Raw genomic sequence first — 19,355 nt, 5'->3', positions numbered from 1 at the left:
CTGAGCAAGAGCAGGGACCGAACCCGCAACCTCATGGTTCCTAGTCGGATTCGTTAACCACTGCGCCACAACGGGAATTCCCGGAAAAGGTATAATTTAGATTAGTTAGATTAAAATCCCAGTTTCCTAGTCATGTCCTTGATCAGCTCAACAGGAGAAAGAAAAAATACATATTCATTAATAATAACCTATGTTTAAATATAAACTGATCTCTCAACAGTTTCGTAGAAATCTGACCAAGTGCATCATCACAGAAAATAAGCATCTAGAGTTCTCATCTTAATTTGGATTGAGATGAGTTTAAATATACAATCATATTTTATAATTTCTATAAATAATTTAAGCATTTTTGAGCTTATGATTACTAAAAGAATAACTCTCTTTCCTTTCCACTAAAATTGCTATGAAAGAATAAAGTTTGAAAGCTCAGGCCAAAACAAACACTGAGTTTCCTTGAGGCAACATGTTTTACCTTTAAAAATGTGAATGCTGCTTTTAGTTCCATAGTTTTAGGGGGTTTAGTCCTTTCAAAGTAAACCAGTATAACTGATTCATGTGGGATATGTTCCATGTTTATCTTGAAGCTTTCTTACTTTCCAGCCCCCAACACTTAGCCCCTGTTAGCTCCTATGTCCTGATCTGAGATGAATGGAGCTAACATTTAACAGAGAGGTGTTTATTCTGGCATTTTATTTCCTCCATGCCTTGAAGTACATTTACCCAATACCTTAACCACTTTCTGGAAGTAAATCAAACACTAGAAGTCTGAACATGGTTATGCCTTAAGATACATCCATACAGAATCAAATATTTTAACCACCAAGATATTTCATTAGAATTTAATTACTCAGCAGCAAAGAAATCCAAGAAATGTTAGAAGCAGGGATAGGGACATATTTCTAAATGGCTGAATTAAATGGTCTCAACTTGGTTTTAGTCTAGTAAACTTTAACATTTAATAGAGTCATTTTAAATCTGAAAGTTATCTCAGATTTCAAATATTACACTGTTCAATTTTTTTACTACGTTTGATTTTTTAACCTGAAATCCTTTGTTCAAACTCATTTTTTTTTACAAAATCCAGTATCAAAAATGTAGATATCAAAAAAGTAGGATTGCCCCACCCCCTAGCTCCTACCCTCCCAGAACCACACTCACCTTCCGAGTATTTCTACAGCTCTTAGAGATATTTCGCTGTGGCTGGATTTGATAGTAAGAAAGCATGAGTACAGAAATGTTCATGGAATTAAGAAACTAGATCTGTGATCCTCATTTCACTATATTCTCTGTGATACTACATAGTTCAAACCTTATCATCCCTCCCTCTTTTTAACATTAGAAAACTCCTCAAAAGCCTTAGGAAATTTCTCAGTATGTGTTATATTAAAACCACGTTCTATAGCAGGAATCCTCAATTACTTGTGGTTCCTAAATAGCTGAGATTCCCTCGCCTCTGTGACATTGCACATAATGATCCCACTGCCTGGGGGACTTCCTCATTCTGTTTGCACACCTAATTTTTCACATCAAGGAATGGAAACTGAGTTAACTAATACATAAATAATTACATTATAAGGAAGAATGTGATAATAGGAAGACATGACCAAACAGTTCCTAGGGAAACAAAAAAAGACCACAATTTGGTTGAAGACATAGTAGTAACTAAAACAGACTTAAAATAATAGATATCTTTTTTATTGACAATGGTATTGAGAGGGAGAAAATAGCAGAAGAAATCAAAAAGATGTTCAAAAGCATGGAGGATATTGATAGAATATTATCTTACATTTTCTCTAAGATTAATATAAATCTTATTTAAAATGTACTTATTAAAAAGTACTATTTTGTTATAAAGAAGTAGACTATAAGACTGGAAAGGTGAAATGGGATCTTTCCCTTATAACCCTGACTATATGTTGTGTTTTTTGTATGTAGCCAGGAAGGAAGAGCTTTGAGAAAGATTGACATAACCATAATCTTAAATAAGATAAACATTGCAGCAGAGAGTAGGACAGGCTGGTGACCAATTGGGTGCTATTACATAAGCCCAGGGAGGAAGCTATGCAGAGAACAAGATTCATGACAGTGACTGAAGCTGAGGGGATGAGGCTTATCAACTAGAAAATATTCAAAAACAAGTAACTTAACTGTTGTCCCATTATCTGCATATATGATTGCATATAAGATTTGTTGGAACTAGACTGCTGACAATTTTGCTGTCTCTAGAGAGACCAATTACAGGGAGAGAGTGTGAGAACTTATCCAAAAGTAGGAGCATCTATTATGGAAGTTTAACTTTTTGTGGTTTTCTGTAATGTACTGCAGATTCTAAATGAGAATTAGGACTTTTTTTTCTGCTGCAAATAACACTTTATCAGGTTTAAAATAGAGATATGGGTAAATCAAAAAGTTTTTGATCTAATATTAAAGAAAGCAGAAGATATTTTTCCTAGAGTGACTAGATAATTTACAGAAGTAAATAGTTTAGATCCATTTAAACTGTGTAAACCCTGAATGCCTGTTCGAATGCCTTGCAGCACATGCCAATGTCTAGTATCATCTCTGCTGCTGATGTTCCAAAAATTCTAAAATGTCAAGTTGATTGAGAGACTTGCATAAGTAGGTAAAAATAAATTTTGTATTTAAACGATATATCTAACATTATAAAAATAATATGAACTGTGATTTGTGGTCATTTTAAGATTCACTCTACAATTTCTTTGCTTTCCTCACATTAACACAAAAGTGGTAATAATAGATGTTTTTAATGTGATGGCTTGCAACTAAAAAAGTTATGAATAATTATAGGAAATATTTTCATATAGCTGGGAAAAATGACACTAACAACCCAGAAACACTTTTTCCAGACTGACAAATAATGAAGGTCATTTTTTTAATCATATGACAAGAAAGAAATCCAAGGCACAACCTATATATGACCTAGCATGTTAGTATGTGTGGTAAGTATTCCATATGTTGTTTCTCTTCTTTCAGAAACAAGGCAAGCAATGTGGAAGAGAAACACACCCAGAAAACACTTTGGTAGGAATGGCTACAAAAGTTCCCCGGATTCCTCTCATTTCCTCATCCCTGACCCAGCATCTAGTCCAAAGACACGCCATGGTAGGCATTCAAAAAACACTTGCCTTTTGGTTGTCTTTGTCATTTGAAGATGGTCTTATAATCTGTTTGAAAATGATCCAAATTTTGTTTATTTAGAATAGGCTATTATGTATGAAACTAGAACAGGAAAATCATTTAATGATCTTCTCCTCTAGTATACTATGTATGTATTTAGCACCGCACCTTAACTGCCATTCTTGTCCTTCTTTTATTTGCAGGCATGCACATACAAACACAGAGTATCATACCTCTGTCACAGTTCTCTTCGTCACTGCCATCCACACAGTCATGAACTCCATCACAAAGCCATCTAATTGGAATACAGTGGGCTTTATTTCTGCATCGAAACTGATCTTCCTTACACTCAGTCACACAGTCCATCTGTTCAAATACAAATGGGCACTGCAGTTTTCATTAATGATAAGGGTATCGTCACAAGCAAAGTAAATATGCAGCTGCAAATACTGGATATTTATCATACCGTAGGCTTCCTTTCATTTTTATTTAAAGAATATAACCTCTATAAATGACAATGGGCTTTGGTATATGCACAGCATGAAGATTCAGGTATTTGCTAAAATTACTGTATTCAATGTCTAACATTTCAGACAGTGCTAAGAATCAAGATTCTCTTTCTTTTGGTGTTATTACAATTTCTTTCTCAAATCTAATTCATGCAATTCAGAGATTTCAATCAAATGATAGATTTTACCTCATCTGAACCATCAGCACAATCATATTCTCCATTACATTTCAAGGATGCTGAAATACATCCTCCACTGGAACATATATATTCACTTGATGAGCAAGTGGGAGAAGCTAAATATAATCACAAAGTTGAGATTTAAACTTAGTGAATGGAATGAATGGTTGATAGATAAAAACATAAATAACATATAAAATTATATAGCTTAAATTATTTGAACTATATTCAGCATCTGATATTAAATATTGACTTGATGCTTTAAATATTATTGCATTGTATTAAATATACCTCAAGATATATTAGCTTGTTCAATAAGTAGTCAACTCAGTAGACTAAGAATGAAAGAGAAAAAAAAAAAAAAAAACTCTAGCCTCCATTCCTTTCATTTTTGAAGAGTTAAATGAATTCTTTTTAAAATTGGAAATTCAATTATTTAGAAGACAAAAGCCTCAAATTATTCTGAAGACTTTTATAGGATTTAGTGACCTTTGGGAATGTATAATTCATATGTATGTTGTAAAAAGCTAAAAGTGGAAATCTTGGGATGGTCTCATAGACACCATGGTATCTATTTGACTGTTTTGACATAAGTGTCATATTTGTAAAAGTTTTAAGTTTATTTGTTTGAAGGTTTTAAACATGAATAAATATAAATATAATTAACAGAATCTATAGAATCTGAAGTATTCCTATATGATATGGAAATTTAAAAATATATAAATAAATAAGATACTACCAATACCCAATTAAATTAATTGACATAGTATTGATGATATCTTTCTTTATGGGTTTGAGTGTGCTAAGCTTACATTCAAACCTCTGGAGTTCTTGGCTTTATATTAAACCATTAAGTAGCCAAAAGTACTTATATAATGACTTTGTGGTCTAAATCATTTAGTCCTTGTGTTTTAATTTCTTTTACTTTGGTGTGTTTGCCTAGGTATCTGTGTTAATAAGGAGTCTGAGAATATATCTGGATTCAGTAAGAAAAAAGATGTGATGAGTTAGCAACATGGGCCACGGGCATAGTGCTGGCACATGGTAATGTGTGTGCCAGGTATCTGTTATTCTGACCTAGTCTCTCAAAATAACGCTTTGAACCATGAAACTATGTATACACATGTACATAGTTTACAAAGTGATTTTCTCCTCGTATTTTTTCTGTATAATAATGTTATTAACACCCCCAAATATAAAAGTTAATGAATATATTTTTAAAGTCATGTTTAAGGAATAGAAATGTACAAATTGAGTGTGGTTTTTACCTATACTTTTTTCTTCATAATTTTATTTTTATTTCAGACCAAGATGTAAATAGAAATAATAGACTTATCCTTTTTCTCAGCTAGTATCATGTTGGAATTGCTATATTCTGTTTCATAACTTTAATTTCTATAGTGGAAACCTAATTTTTATCATACTTACAGTTTCAACATATTTAATTTTAGTTTCATGGAAAAACAACTCCAAATGGTATAGAAAAACATAGAGACCAGAAAATGAAATTTAGGGGAGTATGCTGGGGTCTTGAAATAGTAACAATCTTACCTGCCAAAACACTTTTAAAACATATGAAGGGCACATCAATTCATTTATCAAAAGATATTTCTAATTATTTCTTAAAAATGTAAATATGTGCATGATTTGCCACTAATTTATGCATATCATTGCTTAAATTTAAATTCTAAGTTAAAATATCAGTTAAATGATCTCCTTAAGCATTTTACCTGGCTCACAGTTTTTCTCGTCTTCTCCGTATTTGCAGTCTTCATGGCCATCACATTTCCATTTTGCTGATATACACTGACCATTGGAGCACTGGAACTGATCTTTAGAACAACTTGTTTCACAATTTCTCTGTCAAAAACAACATTTATATAATTAAAAATTAAAAAGATGTCTGGAAACCCAGTAAGACACACATAAGAGAAGCTCAGATGTTCATATTTAAGCCCAAGACTAAGTAACAATATTACAACCATTTTCATCTTTCATTTGTCTCTGTGAGTCATAATAAAACAGAGATGAAAAAAAAGAACAGAAATCCCATGGCTTTATCACACTAAGTAAATTGTTCTGAGTGGATTATTCTCTAATAGACAGTTATGGGGTAATGTGATTTTAGTAACTTTATTTATTTATTTATTTTTTTGTCTTTTGTCTTTTTGTTGTTGTTGCTATTTCTTGGGCCGCTCCCGTGGCATATGGAGGTTCTCAGGCCAGGGGTCGAATCGGAGCCGTAGCCACCGGCCTACGCCAGAGCCACAGCAACGCGGGATCCGAGCCGCGTCTGCAACCTACACCACAGCTCAGGGCAACGCCAGATCGTTAACCCACTGAGCAAGGGCAGGGACCGAACCCGCAACCTCATGGTTCCTAGTCGGATTCGTTAACCACTGCGCCACGACGGGAACTCGAATTTTAGTAACTTTAAAGTGACAATGAAGATTGTGGGGAAATAAAAAGGCTAAACATATTTTTAAGGAAGTATATCCGATTCACTGGGAGTGGGTGGAGGGACGAGTGTGAAACAGACAAGATCCTGAGGCCAATCTGTTTTGCACTGGCAGAAGTTTCCCTAGTGTTCTTTCTTTCCTCTTATTCCCATTTCATTTCCTCTGTAGCTGTTCTTCTATAGTTTGGTTGCTGTTCACATTCCTTTGCCACTCTTCTGTCATTTGTTCCTAAAGAACTGTGAAATGAACTGTCACAATTGTCACTTTCTGCTCACTAGCATATAGATTTTATTTAGAAGTCAAACAAGATATTGGTGATACCTTTGGGGACCTTTCAGTTCTTTATATGAGATCAATGTAAGGAATCCATTAGAAATTTACTGTCCTTGGGTGTGACCACTCTGGTTGAAATGGGATGTTTCAGCGAAATGTCTTTCTGGGATGATCTTTTTCTGTTCTTAAGCAATTTCTATTGTTGCTAAAATGTACTTGTCTACTCCTTTCACAAAGAAGCAGCACTCTCATAGTTTGTGACTCCCAGTGAGTGAAGCACATTGAACTATTACTCTCTGCTTCTTTCAAGTTTCATCCCATATAAGAAAGAAGCATTTATTTTCTAAATCCTGGTAGTTTTCTCTTTGCCGAAGGCAGTTTAATTAGACTGACTTTTATATAATTGATTTTCTTCTTTCTTCCTTTCTTCTCCTTTTCTCTCAAACATTGATGATTTACCATTTGCTAGAGTTTTTAAAATACAAAGAAAACTAAGATTTACTTCCTGTATTTGATAAACTCATAGACTAATAGAAGACCAGCACCTAAACCAAAAACTGAAATAAAATATACTAACTGTCAAAATAAATTGATTTTTTTTCTTTTTAGGGCCCTACCTGCAGCATATGGAAGTTCCCAGGCTAGTGACTGAATCAGGGCTGCAGCTGCTGGCCTACACCACAACCACCAGATCCGAGCCACATCTGAGACCTATGCCACAGCTTGTGGCAACACCAGGTCCTTAACACACTGAGTGAGGCAGGGATAGAACCCCATTCCTCATAGATGCCAGTCAGGTTCTTAACCTGGAGAGCCACAATGGGAACTCCAGATATGGTTTTAAATATATGAATTATTAAAGATTTCAGGAGAGGCTTCACAGAAGAAGTTTAAACAGGAATGGAACTAAGAATAGATATTTCATGTGCAAAGGATAATTAGAAATGTGGTGTCTTGAGAGGTAAGCTACCTAATGGTGAATTAAATTGGAGATACAGCCCATGCACTGGTTATGAGAAAGGAATTTCATATGTTTTGTTCACTACCTTCTTCTTTCATGTCCAATACTGTACCTGGGACATAGTAAGCATTCAATAAAAGCTACTGAATGAATGAAGTAGAAAATGTAGAAAATAAGGAATATACCTTAAAATTTTATGTAATCCAGCTCCACTAGGGTAGGGTCCATGTTTGTCTATGAACCAAATATCTAAAATCATGTCATGATTATAATAACTGCTCAGTATATATTTGTTGAATTAATTAATGTTTATCTCAACAATAAGGATAATTCAAGTAAAGTAGCTCAATAACTAGTGACACTAGTGTAACTGTTTTGACAGTAACACAGAAGGTAATACTTCTAGATTCTGTATCATCAGAAGATTTTGATCTGTAATGACTTCAGTACAGTTGACACGTGTGTGTCTGTGTCTATTTATGGAGTATTTAATTATTACTTTAGATATTAAAGACATACAGAAATATAGAATAATAAAGTCCATGAGTTCATCATACAGATTTAATAATTATCCACACTTTATTATTTGTATTGCATACTCCTCTATCCCAATTTATTTATATTCTGAACTATTTAACAGCATAGCATCAGAAAATTAACAATATCACAGAATTAACAAAAAAAGTTTCTTAAAAGTTATTCCCAGAGTTCCCGTCGTGGTGCAGAGGTTAATGAATCCGACTAGGAACCATGAGGTTGCGGGTTCGATCAGTGGGTTAAGGATATGGCGTTGCTCAGTGGGTTAAGGATATGGCGTTGCCTTGAGCTGTGGTGTAGGTTGCAGACGCGGCTTGGATCCCGTGTTGCTGAGGTTCTGGGGTAGGCCGGCAACTACAGCTCCGATTACACCCCTAGCCTGGGAACCTCCATATGCCGCGGGAGCGGCCCTAGAAAAGGCAAAAAGACAAAAAGACAAAAACAAAAACAAACAAACAAAAAAGTTATTCCCAATCCATATCAAAAATGTCCTTATTTTTCTTAATTATATTAAAAATACTGTTTGGTAAAATAAGGATCCAAAAGACATCTATACACTGAATTTGGTTTGAGTTTCTTTTAATGTATAACTATTTTTCATTCCAGTAGATTTTTTTAAATGCCATTTATACTGCTTGAAGAAACCAGGTCATTTGCTCTACATAATGGCCCAAATTCTGAATTTGGCTGACTGAATCCTAAGAATGCTGATACCTTAGTAACCTCCAAAATAATAATTAAGCTCTTTATTTTTTAAGTACTATTATGAACTCATATATTTTATATGCTTATTGTATTTCAATATATTACAGTCATACTTTTTTCTTACTGATGCTCAAATTGTCCCTTTTGTTAGTGAAAACCCTTGAATTTTGGTCCTACATACTCTGGACACTGTCCTAATAGTTTTGTTTTCTGGCTTGACAAGATGTTAGTGGCTCATTTTGTCAATTTCCATTCTCAGGCCTAGAATTAAACATTTCTCAGGGGACTTTTGATTCAGTTAATTGTTAAATGGTATTTAGAGGCCATTATGTGAATGCTAGGGATTGTCTTTATAGCTGAGATGTAATACATTTTAGGATTTTTTCAGTGGTGTTGCTAAGAATACATATTTTTAAAAAGAGAAAAACAAATTGAGATCTCATACTGATACTTTTGAATATAATTATAGGATTTTTATTTACTTTCAATTGTTTCTAGATTTGGATCTCATTTCTTTTCCTTAAAATTTTTGTTTTCCTACTCTCAAGATATATGAATTTGAAATTAGCAAAACCAATGTTATTATTATTATTATTATTTTTTAATTTTCCCACTGTACAGCAAGGGGGTCAGGTTATCCTTACATGTATACATTACAATTACATTTTTTCCCCCACCCTTTCTTCTGTTGCAACATGAGTATCTAGACATAGTTCTCAATGCTATTCAGCAGGATCTCCTTGTAAATCTATTCTAAGTTGTGTCTGATAAGCCCAAGCTCCCGATCCCTCCCACTCCCTCCCCCTCCTGTTATTATTAATAATACATGTATGAGTACAATTTAAGATTCCTTAGCATTTCTTTTGTCTTTACAAAATATTATACTGAATGAAGAAGCCAAATACTATATTTTAAAGTCACTTTAAAAAAGTTCTTCTCTGTGTATGCCACTCACTCGATACATAATTACACTGATCCAAGTTTTGGGTTTCTTTTTTATTGCCTTGGCTGGATATTAACAAACTAATTCGGTTAACATTCATACAAAAAGGATTCCTCACAATTTTCTCTTTTGTTCCTAATATGAGAATATACTATATGTAATTCTGCTTTCTAGCCATTTGTTCAGCCCACTTAAGTTTTTTGTCAATGTAACCTATCATTCTAGCTTTTAGAAAGGAAACATAAATCAATTGCTTATAGTGTTAGCACTTCATTAAACACAGACTGTACCAAATGTCTGTAAATGGAGAGAAAGACCACCTTTAAGGGAGTTAATTTGATTCCTTAGGGACATTATCATAAAAATGTCTGGTTACAGGAGATACATTCAGCCATCAAAGAACTATGTCCATGAACTTCGGGCACAAGAGAAATGATAAGGATGTATGTTTTCACATCAGTAATATTTTGAGAATAAGATTTTGGAAAATAAATGTTCGATTCTGTTTCTGTATGTTGGACATTTAGTGAAAACATGCAAGATGAACTCACAAGCTTTAAGCAATATATCCCTAACTCTTGATGTTTCACACTTACACAGGGCTGGTGGAACACATTTTTAAAAGAAAAAAAATTTTTTTCATGGTATGAATGAATTTACATAAAATGTATTTTCCTGAATAGGAAAAATTTAATAAAATTTTGAATAAATATATACTAAGCAAATATGGAGTTGGGCAGTGTAAAACTAACTTTCTTGTGGATATTTAAAATTTTGTTTTGACTTGTAAATAGCCTCATGAATAGAAGTAATAGATTTTTCATCTTCTCCTGAGAGACCTTTGCAACCTCAAGGTTTATGTGTTCTTGCCTTCAGGTGAGAAATTAAATGTCTTGGTTTCCAAAATCTTGAATATGATTTGGAAACTCTTCCATGATAGTGAAAGAATGGATAATTGTCCCATTTTGATAAGAACATCTGAAGACTGGGAAAGGTCTAGTTTGTCTGGGTTCTATAATTAATAGAGACCTACAATATCTCCAAAGAGGAAGGTTATCAGTAGATCAGTAAATACCTAAAGAAGCTGGACCCAAAACACAGAAACCTCTAGAGAAGAGGGAAATGCCTCTGTTGCCAAACCTATAATCAGTGGGAGGTCCTTCTTGAAGGCAAGTACATATTCGTGTCAGTCATAGCAGCAGAGGTCAAGGGAGTCACTGTGCACCAGAAGGAGCCATGGCAGCCACTGAGGACCAAAGACTCATTTCTCCTTAATCTTTGACTGGACTTGATTGTACAAGTGCTGTATTTATGATATTCATGTGGGAAATCATTCACAGAGAACATCATGAAAAGTGACTATTAACTGGACTTTCCTGCTACTGCAAAGTGAGGGCTCATGATCATTTTAGATTTGAGTGAGAAAAAAAATATAACATTGTGTCACGTGTTAGTTTGAAAGCATCATGGAGTTATCAATATCTGAATACACCAATGCATAAATAATGAATTGTGTGAGGTATTATAAATGTTAGCACAATCTAAGATTAGAGAATTGTCTCAAGAAATTCTACACTTTTTCACCTATGTGTACATGGAGCTTATTATAAATGGATTGTGATTCACCATCTAAGCAAATTTAAACCTGTAGTTTCATGAAAATTGATGACCCATATCCCAGTTTACAAGACTATATCTCCTGAAGAAAGAGACTGGGGAGAAGAAACTGTTTAAAATGCATAAAAAATATTAGTCCTGACCATAAATACTGCAGCAAGTTTATGAACAAATTCAGAGATGGCAAGGGCATCAGCTATTGGGAATAGGGTTTCCAAACATCCTATTCCCAACCCAGCCATTCACTACTTGAGATAAAACAGACTATAAAATTAACTGTCAATAGTAGCACAAGAACTATTCTCTGTGCTGAGCGTGTGTAGCACAGTGCTTAGATATAGTACTTATCTCAGAGTGTAAGGAGCAAAGTGCATTCAGAGCTGTCCCTGTCATGCTCACTGGATTGAGTAATAATTATGAGTGCAGTTTTCAAGAACTTCTTTATTTTGTGTTTGATTTTGCAAAGATGCCTACCTCATCAGAGCCATCTGCACAATCAAAATCTCCATCACACCAAAACCTTGAAGACACACAGTCCCCATTGGCACAGAGAAAATCTTTCAATGTACAGGTTTGTGGCTCTGGGGACAGAAAAATAGCACAGGGTTATTCCATTACATGCAAGTGTATTTTAAATTTTATACAACATACAACATGAGGTAGCATTAAGAAAAAAGACGTTAGCCAAGTAGAACCAATAACATGTTTCGAAAAATGTTTCATCAAGCATCTATGGCACATGATATAGTGGTTTTTCATATTCATTTTTAAAGTCATGAATAGGAAGTGGCATTATAGAAACAAATTGAAAAAAGGCAAAAGATAAATAGGCTACTGTTTAATAAAAACGCAGTATCAAAGCAAAATAAAAAGCACAAAAAATCTATATGCTAAAGTATAAACAACAATCTTTTCAAGTTGGAATTCCAGGTCATTTAATGTATTTACTTCAAGTAAGTAAGACATTTTGTTAGTCATTGTACCCACAGGGCTGTTTATTAACTGGAGAGTTCAGACTTTGGTTCTGTATTCTAACTATTTCCTAATTCTTCAATTACTTTTTATGTATTCTAATGACTTCCTAATTCTTCAATTTTGTGCCTAGAAAATCCAGAGATCATAGAACCAAAGAGGCTTATGGTGGTATTATTGGCCATGACTGTGTGGGTAAAGAGGCAGAAGGAGACTCTTGAAATTTCCCTATTTGTTCAGGCAGTTGTTTGCTTATGCTCTACATTATTTACCTGCCATTTTAGATAATTTGCCCGTTGTTAATTTAATTAGGCTTCATCATTTTCCACATAGGACATAAGCCAAATAGTGTGACTTGCTATTTGGCATAACTCGTATGTTTCATCTGGACAATAGAGTGGGATTTCAGAAATCTCTTCCTATAAGTAATCATTATGACTGTCAGGCCTCATCTCTTGTTCAATTTTGGTTCTCTAAATAGAACTTATATCTGATATGATGTGAGACCCTCTTCTTGTTTTCCCCTACTCATTAACTATATTTACAGCTGTCTCACACACAATAATATTCTTGTTTGGGTGAAAAAGTTATAGGTAACAAATTAAATTTAAGGAACATTCATTTTAAGCAAAATTTTCTACACAAAGCTTGTGAATAATTCAGCCTGCCTTTGCATATTGCTCTACACAGTCACTTGCTTTCCAGCTAGAAGGTAATGTCTTGAATGTTTGGTATCATGAATGCTCCTACATTGCTGTATAAAGATACCCTTCTGAAAACTGGGAGAACTGTGAAGAATGTAATATGGATGGGACCATTTTGTTCTGCTCTGGGAGTTTATTTTAACATGTTAACTCCAGGCTATAAATAGGATAAGATGCTGATCATTAGAATGAAAAAGAGCCACTAACTACATGATCCCCCTCATTTTTCAATACTCCCTTGTTTAGAGGGTATGACAAGAGCAGTTTCTCTTTTTGACTTTGAACCATATTTACATATAGTAGGCTTTAATTTAGAAAATAACTTTATCAATAGTAATATTACTAACTATAACAATAACTATCAGCTATTTATTTGTTGTTGGGTACTAGGTGAAATTAATGTCACGCACTTGAATTAGCTTATCAGTTAATCCTAACAACCCATAAGGTATTGTTGGACCCCTTTTTAGATGAGTAAATTGAGGTACAGAGAAGATAAGAAATTCACTCCAAATTACCCAGCAGACAGAAGAGGTAGTATTGAACTTGAACATAGCCTGATATCAGGGCCTGTACTTCTACTAGGAGGCCATTTCATTGCCTCCCATACTACTGAGGAAGTAATAAGTGCTCACATATTTCAGAGATAAACATTAACACCCTGAAAAGTCAAGTTTATTGTCCAAGGCACATGGCTGGCAATATCTATTTCATTTTACAATAATAATAAAAGAGAACTAGTTTTCTCTTTTTATCCTTCCATACTGAAGCCAGTTCACCCTCTTATTTGCAGACACATCGCTTTATTCTCAAGGAAAATAAATTATAATAAAATTAATTAATTAATTAATGCTCAATTTATCTAAGATGGCAAATAAAATTACAATATTTTCATTAAATAATAAAGAACACTTAAGCCGTATATACAGAGATGTTTTAAATAAACAGCAGTAGAATCATTTAATTTGATAGATTTGAGAGTACCCAGGCAGGATAATTCTTCCTTTAATATTCTAACTTGTCTTTCTTCTAATTAAGAGCAAGTGTATTCATCACGTGCTAAACTGCAATAACTTCACAGGCTTTTATACACTCTCCTGGGGGAGGGCTGGATGCCGTTGACACAAGGCTATAAAAAGTTGTGCAGGCAGTAGTTCAAGGCATTTGCCCAATAATTTCACAGAACATTTGATTTACAGAGACTTGTCTTAACATTAATTATTCTCTTCCAATATGGGGATAGAAGAAATTTGAGATATGCTGGGAAAAGCTTTTTTCTGTACATGTGGAAATATGTTTTAACCATATTTTTAAAAATGCCATCAAATCTTCTCCTGAATAATAATCCTGAATTATTTATACCTATGCAAATGCCATCAAGGAATGGGGTAGCTATATGCCTCAGAATCTTTTGCCACTAGTTATCTCAAAAAGAAATTCTCTCTTGAGGAAAACATAATTTAGTTATGAGAGAAAGTTCTAAGTGATTATGGTCTTTTATTGTTTATCTTATCTTTCAAGATAAAGAAAACACCAGGTTTTTTTTTGTTTTTTTTGTTTGTTTGTTTGTTTTGTCTTTTTGCTATTTCTTGGGCTGCTCCCGCGGCATATGGAGATTCCCAGGCTAGGGTCTAATCGGAGCTGAAGGCACCAGCCTACACCAGAGCCACAGCAACACGTGATCTGAGCCGCGTCTGCAACCTGCACCACAGCTCATGGCAACGCCGGATCGTCAACCCACTGAGAAAGGGCAGGGACTGAACCCGCAACCTCATGGTTCCTAGTCGGATTCGTTAACCACTGCGCCATGACGGGAACTCCGAAAACACCAGTTTTTAGACATTGGCATGGTAGTTAGCATTTTTGTGTGTGAAAAAGAACAAAAAAAGTGACTATACCTGAAAACCCATCTGGAAAGAAAATTTGAACATAACATCTTATCTAGTATTTCTAAAACGTTTTTCCCACACTAACTTGGTCTGATAGTATGTATTCTCCAGATCTAAAGTAGATAGGGTATCCCAAACATGAGCAATTAATCAGGTTTTCCATAAACCTCATCTAAACATGTTAGACTGATAACCAAGAAGTCTTTCCAGGGCAGGTTTTAGAAAGCTGATCTGGATTCTATAATAAGGATTAAAAAATAGGGGCATGCTATAAACTGGTTACTTCCTTCAATGTTAATGAAAGAAAAAACATACCATCTCAGACTGAAAGGAGCTTTGGGAACTGTATTGCACAAAATCCAACCTATATTCAGAAAATAAAAGTAACTTTCAAAGCCACAGAGTTAGTGGCAGAGCAAAAAACTTCTAGACTCCAATTTCTCCACCAAGTGTATTATCATAAACCCTTGGTGATAAGTTCAAAAGCAGTATCAATGTGGGTGTGAGCATCTGAGGAGAATTTTTAGAATACAATTAGTATAACTGACATGCTATACAAATAATCTTCTGATATAAATTCAGTGAAAGTAATAGAAATTCAAATAAGGCAGATGCAGCTTGTCTTTCTACATAAACTTTGATCTAGTTGATCAAATTATTTGGTATTTTTATTTTATTTTTTATTAAAGTATAGTTAATTTACAATGTGTTAGTTTCAAGTATACAGCAAAGTGATTCAGTTATATATATACATATACAGATTCTTTTCACTGTCCTTGTTGTTTAACTATTTTATATGTAATAGTGTGAATATATTAATCCCAAACTCCTAAATTATCTCCTCCCTCAATCCCCCCACTAAACCCTTTGGTAACTATAATGGTAATTTTCAATATCTTGGAATGCCAGTTACTTTTTGTTGTTGTTGTTTTGTTTTTGTTTTATGTCTTCTCTAGAGCCACACCCATGGCATATGGAGATTCCCAGACTAGGGGTCAAATTGGAGCTGTAGCCGCCAGCCTACGCCAGAGCCACAGCAACAGCAGATCAGAGCTGCATCTGTGACCTACACCACAGCTCATGGCAACACCGGATCGTTAACCCAGTGAGCGGGCAGGGATCGAACTCGCAACCTCATGGTTCCTAGTTGGATTCTTTAACCACTGAGCCACGACAGGAAGTCCTGGAATGCCAGTTACTTTTTAATATTGAAAAGATATGAAATAGTTCCTTTGCACATAAATTACTTACAAGGCATAGATGGCATATATTTATATTTGTTGCTGATGAAAATAGTACAGATATGGAGATTTCTCAAATATTTCCAAACCTTTGATCCAGAGTACAACACAACTCCAGTAACAATGAAATTTTCTTATTTTTAAGAGCAGAAATCCTTGCTGAAGCAAAGTGTTCCTGCTGAACACTAAGCAAGGGAAATGATCATCATCAGATGATGAAATGACAATGGACTAATTATCCCATGTAAATATAAAAAAGTAGGAAGCATATTAAACTAAAACATAGCTGACAGTTAACTGCTCCACTGCTATTCCAACTCTTCCCATATCTATGCCTGGAATATTTCCAAAACAATTTAAAAAGTCAGTTCATTATATAAGATTCATAAACAAGTCAAAAAGCAGTTGTATAAATAAAAATATTCATAGTATTTGTTAATGCTATAAATATGTGTCAGGCACTATGCTAGACACTGGACATAGCCCTACTCCTTAGACCATCTCCAGATATTTGAATAGGAATACTGATAAATATGATAAAGAAATAAGTGAGGCAATGGAATGCAAGTGAATATTGGGTCATAATATATGGGACTGTAAAAAAAATGTGTCTCTATTGTATAAGGTTGATTTACTACCTCTGGGATGTTTCACTACTTAATAAGAATGGACAATAAATAACAAATGTGCACTAAAATGGGTATAACTGACTAATGATATTTATAAAATACAACAATATACCACTGCCCTTTTGGATATACTGTCATTATCTATGTATATATTATAATTACATGTAATTACGTTATATATGTAATATATTAATTGCTATGTAATTATATGTATATAATTATAATAGCTTTGTTGCAATTATATACAAATTATTATAATAGTTTCAATAGACAAAGATATGGCAAATATCTTGAAGCATTTTCATAGATCATAGTTATTTTTTCTAAGGCTGACTTCTCTACGATTAATCCATTGGTGCTCTCTATAGATACACTGTATTTTTTTTCTCATTCTTCAGAGACTCAACTTCTATCTATGTAGAACCGCTAGCCTTTTCAATGTTTAAATCTTCCCATTTCTTCTGGTCTAGTCAAGATAGTATCTTTAAACACCTCTCAATTATCTAGACCCTTGTTCCTTACCCTTACGTATTTTTACATGTGTAACATGTTATCCACTCTGATACTTGTCCTCTGCATGCCTTCTATTCTTCCCCATCACAACTATAATATGCTTCCTTCTTGTTCACTGTCATTTCTCCCCTGCAAATTCATCAATATTGGCTTAGCCACAATGTCAGAATGAGTAGGAACTAAAAGCGATCCACACATAATTGGGTATTTTATACTGCAGTGCTTGATCTGCAGTCAATTCCCTTGTTTTTTCTGAAGGGCTCTGTGGCTATAATGATTTATCACAAAGTTTCCACAGTGACAAGTGAGAGGCAGTGTTCCTTATGCTTGCTTCCTTGTATTAAAAGACGACTTTTAGGCCATGCCAGCAAAATGATTTTCAGCACTGGGAAACTCCAGGAACTCAGCATCCGGCTCTCTCAACGCTTTCTCTTCTCCTTCATTTCTCATTAAAGGAGCAACCTAACTTCTACAATTTCAATTACCACTTGAATAAAGGGTCTTCCAAGATATGAGTCACCAGTGTTGCCTTCCCACCTACCTTCTCTTGTTTTCAATATCCTTCAGGTGTATTATTGATAATTATCAATGAAGGTATCAAAAACTAAGCTAAGTAATTATCTACAAATTTAAGCTCTAAAATACAAATAAAATAATTAGAAAGTATATATATTTTTTGGTATTTACTCCTCTATTCCTACCATCTTCACCCCCTTAGATTTTTATTTTAATTACTGGACAGAATCTGAGATCCTACCATATAAATGTTTAAAGATTACAGATTAAATGAATCTAGAATACACTAATGACTGCAATTCTCTTTACCTTTCTAAAACTATGATCAGCTGGGAGATATCTATGTGAAGATGGAGTAGTATAGGTTTCTGTATGCAAAGTACTTCATAATCCTAATGATTCAGAGATTTCAAACAATGTGCCTGATTCTCAAACACTAGTCAGATAACATTTTTTTAATTATAGTATATTTACATATATATAAATATAGTATATTTATATATACTAAATAAATATAAATAATACAGTAAATATATTTATATATACTAAATATAATTATAGTAAATTTATTAATATATGGTAAATATATAGTGTATATATATAAAATATATTTATATAAATAAATATATAGTATATATTTATATAAATAAATATAAATGTATATATTTATACAAATAAATATAAATGTATATAAATAATAAATATACTCTATTATATATAAATATAGTAAATATATATACTAAATAAATGTAAATAAGTACAGCATATTTATTATTTTTTAATTAAAGTATAGTATAGTGCCAATTTCTGCTGTATAGCAAAGTGACTCAGTCATATACTTATATATATTCTTTTTTATGTTATTTTACATCATGGTCTATCCCAGGAGATTGGATTGAGTCCCCTGGCCTATGCAGTAGGACCATATGGTTTATCCATTCTAAATGTAATAATTTTCATCTACTAATCCCAACTACCAGCCTATCCCACTCTCACATTAAATTTTGAAAGTTACGCAAAATATTAGTTGATATTTTGTAAACTAAATATCCAAGTGGTTTATTGAAGCTGTGACTCTATTAATTGTATGCTTTAATTTAACAATTACTATTTTGTCTGCTGAATTTTGGAAAATGAATGCTCCAAGTCCAATATAAAAGAGTAGACATTATTGTTATCATCAAATCCCATTTGGAAGCAGCAGAATTCAAATATTTAATAAATTGAATTTGATTATCTTATTTTGAAAATGATTACATAGCCTCTTTTTTTAAACAGCAGTGTAAGAAAATGCTGGTGAGAAATATATCAAAATTAATGCTAGAATACAGTGATACTATTACAATTTTACATATTGTCATATTTTTAGAAAATAAAATTTTTGTTTTTTTTAAATTTATTACATAAAAATGCAGGAGGCAGATCATAATAGATTTATTCTATTTTCATAGAAAAGCATACTGAATACATATGGTGTTCACCACTCCAGAGAGAATAAATGATATATCACTGAAAGATGCTCATGGGTGAATTTGTAGTGTAAAACGATTTGAGACTGAAATAAAATGAA

At 33.5% G+C, this 19,355-nt stretch overlaps 1 protein-coding gene across 1 annotated transcript in view; it reads right to left on the bottom strand.

The window, feature by feature from the left end:
- The window catches only part of LRP1B (LDL receptor related protein 1B), a 1,887,165-nt gene that overhangs the window by 128,838 nt on the left and 1,738,972 nt on the right, over positions 1 to 19,355 (bottom strand). Inside the window, 4 exon segments of the mRNA XM_021076285.1 lie at positions 3,372 to 3,504; positions 3,836 to 3,942; positions 5,557 to 5,686; positions 11,796 to 11,902. Of these exon segments, the coding sequence (XP_020931944.1) occupies positions 3,372 to 3,504; positions 3,836 to 3,942; positions 5,557 to 5,686; positions 11,796 to 11,902 (477 nt within the window).

This window comes from Sus scrofa, chromosome 15 (assembly GCF_000003025.6).
Source record: "Sus scrofa isolate TJ Tabasco breed Duroc chromosome 15, Sscrofa11.1, whole genome shotgun sequence".
Classification (NCBI taxonomy): domain Eukaryota; kingdom Metazoa; phylum Chordata; class Mammalia; order Artiodactyla; family Suidae; genus Sus; species Sus scrofa.
Note: the sequence above shows the minus strand (reverse complement) of the source record. Positions and strands in the feature narration are given on the sequence as shown.